Raw genomic sequence first — 2,353 nt, forward strand, 5'->3', positions numbered from 1 at the left:
TCATGCTGGTTCACTGGCTCCTAAGAAATATATGTCTTTAGCTCGCTAGATGCTCTACTAGCAGAGCAGCGTACACCACACACAGCCAGATACCCACACAGAAACAGCTACACACAATGACTAGTGACTTTTAACATGTGTATTATTCATACAAATAAGCTACTAAGGGGGCGAACACATTGTCACATGATTTTGACATTGCTTTTTGTCATTTTACGAGAACTGAAAGCAGACTTTTGACTAATAGCGTTTCCTTCCTGCTGGAGATTTACTTCTCTTGAAAGGCACAAAGTTAGTCATGTATGTGCCAGTAATATTCTGAGTGGAAAAACAACACACGTTGACACAGTTGTCTCTTGCTCACGGCTTAAAAAAATCACAGATTAAACTAAGGAAGGAATTAATTCAACTCAAGGGATTATTACCGTGGTATCATGGCATGTTTTGCTGCCACACTTGGTGTCCTCATTCTGGTGGGATTCATCAACCTCTCAGCAGCAAACCAGTACACCTGTGATCTTTATGCTGTAGTTGGACTACAGAGTCTCCTGCTGCCGTTTGAGTATGATGGACTGGCAAACTCACATGTGCTGAGATGGACTCATAATAGCACAATCGTTTTCCACAGAGAAAAAGGCAGAGTGTCTGTTGGAAGGTCAGAGGACATCTCTACAGTGGGATCTCTTTTGCTGAATAACCTACAATTCTCAAGTGCGGGGACTTACCAAGCTAATGTGCTGAATCCCAATGGTACACTGGCTAAAACATGGACTCAACGTATCTGTATGATGGACAATGTGTCAAAACCTCGACTCACTTACATGTGTGACCCCAAGTCTAGTGCTGTTAATCTAAATTGCCATGCAGCCTATCCTCAAGGTTTAGTGTTCTCATGGACACTAGATGAAAAGACCTTAACGGAAGAAACAAGACAAACACTGAGCATATCACTGGCAAAGTTGAAAGGGGAGACGAGCTTTACATGTAGTGTTGCAAACAAAGTCAGCAAGGAGAAGAGTGACACTGTCCGTCCAACCTGTAAAGGTCCACCACCACCAACTTTATTCTGTTTTACATCCACGACGGTTGTGGCAGTGCTTGCAGGTGGAGTCAGTCTGATTCTGCTCTTGCTCATCATAATCATCACATTGTGTTGCTGCCACAGACGCATCAAAACCCAAACGACACGCCGGGAGGTGAGGATGCTTTCTCTGAACAAACGTGAGTCGGAATCCATCAACCCAGATTATGAGACTATGCACCCGAATGAGTACACTGTAAACAGGCCTGCAACCCTCTCCGTGGATTCTGAAGTAAAACAACCTTCACCTGTGCCGAAGCCGAGGACGATAACTCCCCACACAGCAAACATCTGAACGTAACTCTCTCTCCCTACCGTCCTAGGAACCTTCAAGAACTAAGACAAAAAGCAAGTTTTGTAGATTGATTGAACATGCAACTGAACCAAAATAAAGAAGGGAATGTCTTTTGTCCACAATTTTAATCTACACATTCTTCATCAATTTAAAATGTCAGTGTATAGCTAGGCTGTACAGATGTGGTGAATTGACAATCAAAGTATCTGTGTTTAGAATCAATGCGGAAAATCATGATATGCTCCGGGCCGGGAGGTAGAATTTAAAGCAGCATGATCTTTGTTTTTTCAGCAACTTTAAATATGATTTCATGGCTTTTCTGTCTTGAAGCTTTGTTGTTATTGTTTTACAAAGGAGGCATTGTTTGATCACTGGTTCACATTATAATAAAAGAAACCGTACTTGAGGAATTTCAATATTTATGTATTGTTCTAATCTGTTAATGTTACTAATGATCTTTTCTGTTTTATTATGACCTCTTTAACTGCAGAGCCAATGTACTTAATGTGTGTTGTAAATAAAGGAATGTCCAGAAAAAAGTAGAGAGTTTGGTGTATAATGTGATATAATGCATTTTTGGGGATATGGTTCATGACATTCATTATTTTTCTTATTGTCAAAAATCCCATGAAAATTACATATATTCAAAAAGAGACTTGATTATTTTATAAAACAGCTAGGCACTGTAGTTTTTAGCAAATGTTCCTCAAACACAATTAAATTGTGTATTTGTTGGGGACTAATTTCAGAGGTGAATTGAAACACATGTTGTGCTCTAACAAGTTCCACAGCAAGAAGGGTGTGTGTGTATGTGTGTGTGCGTGTGTGTCTGTGTGTTTGTGTGTGTGAGCTCGACCTTTGTGGTAAGAATGGAACATGTCACTTAGTGGGGTTTACTGGTGTGTCTTTAACAGTTTTGGGACAACAGTGGTGCTCTATGGCAAGAAGAAATTAGTTATTTCATGCTTTTGAGATAC

The 2,353-nt window shown here is 40.2% G+C and overlaps 1 protein-coding gene across 1 annotated transcript; it reads left to right on the forward strand.

Moving 5' to 3' along the window:
• The first annotated feature begins 307 nt into the window (after positions 1–307).
• Positions 308–1,932, forward strand: LOC117949448. Its single transcript, XM_034879751.1, has one exon. The coding sequence runs from the start codon at positions 435–437 to the stop codon at positions 1,374–1,376; it is 942 nt and encodes a 313-aa protein (XP_034735642.1). The 5' UTR covers positions 308–434; the 3' UTR covers positions 1,377–1,932.
• Positions 1,933–2,353: the final 421 nt, after the last annotated feature.

Source organism: Etheostoma cragini, chromosome 8 (assembly GCF_013103735.1).
Source record: "Etheostoma cragini isolate CJK2018 chromosome 8, CSU_Ecrag_1.0, whole genome shotgun sequence".
Taxonomy (NCBI): Eukaryota; Metazoa; Chordata; class Actinopteri; order Perciformes; family Percidae; genus Etheostoma; species Etheostoma cragini.

Bases quoted from the DNA above. Each gene is read 5' to 3' on its own strand.
- LOC117949448 (XM_034879751.1), top strand. From the start codon at position 435: ATGGCATGTTTTGCTGCCACACTTGGTGTCCTCATTCTGGTGGGATTC.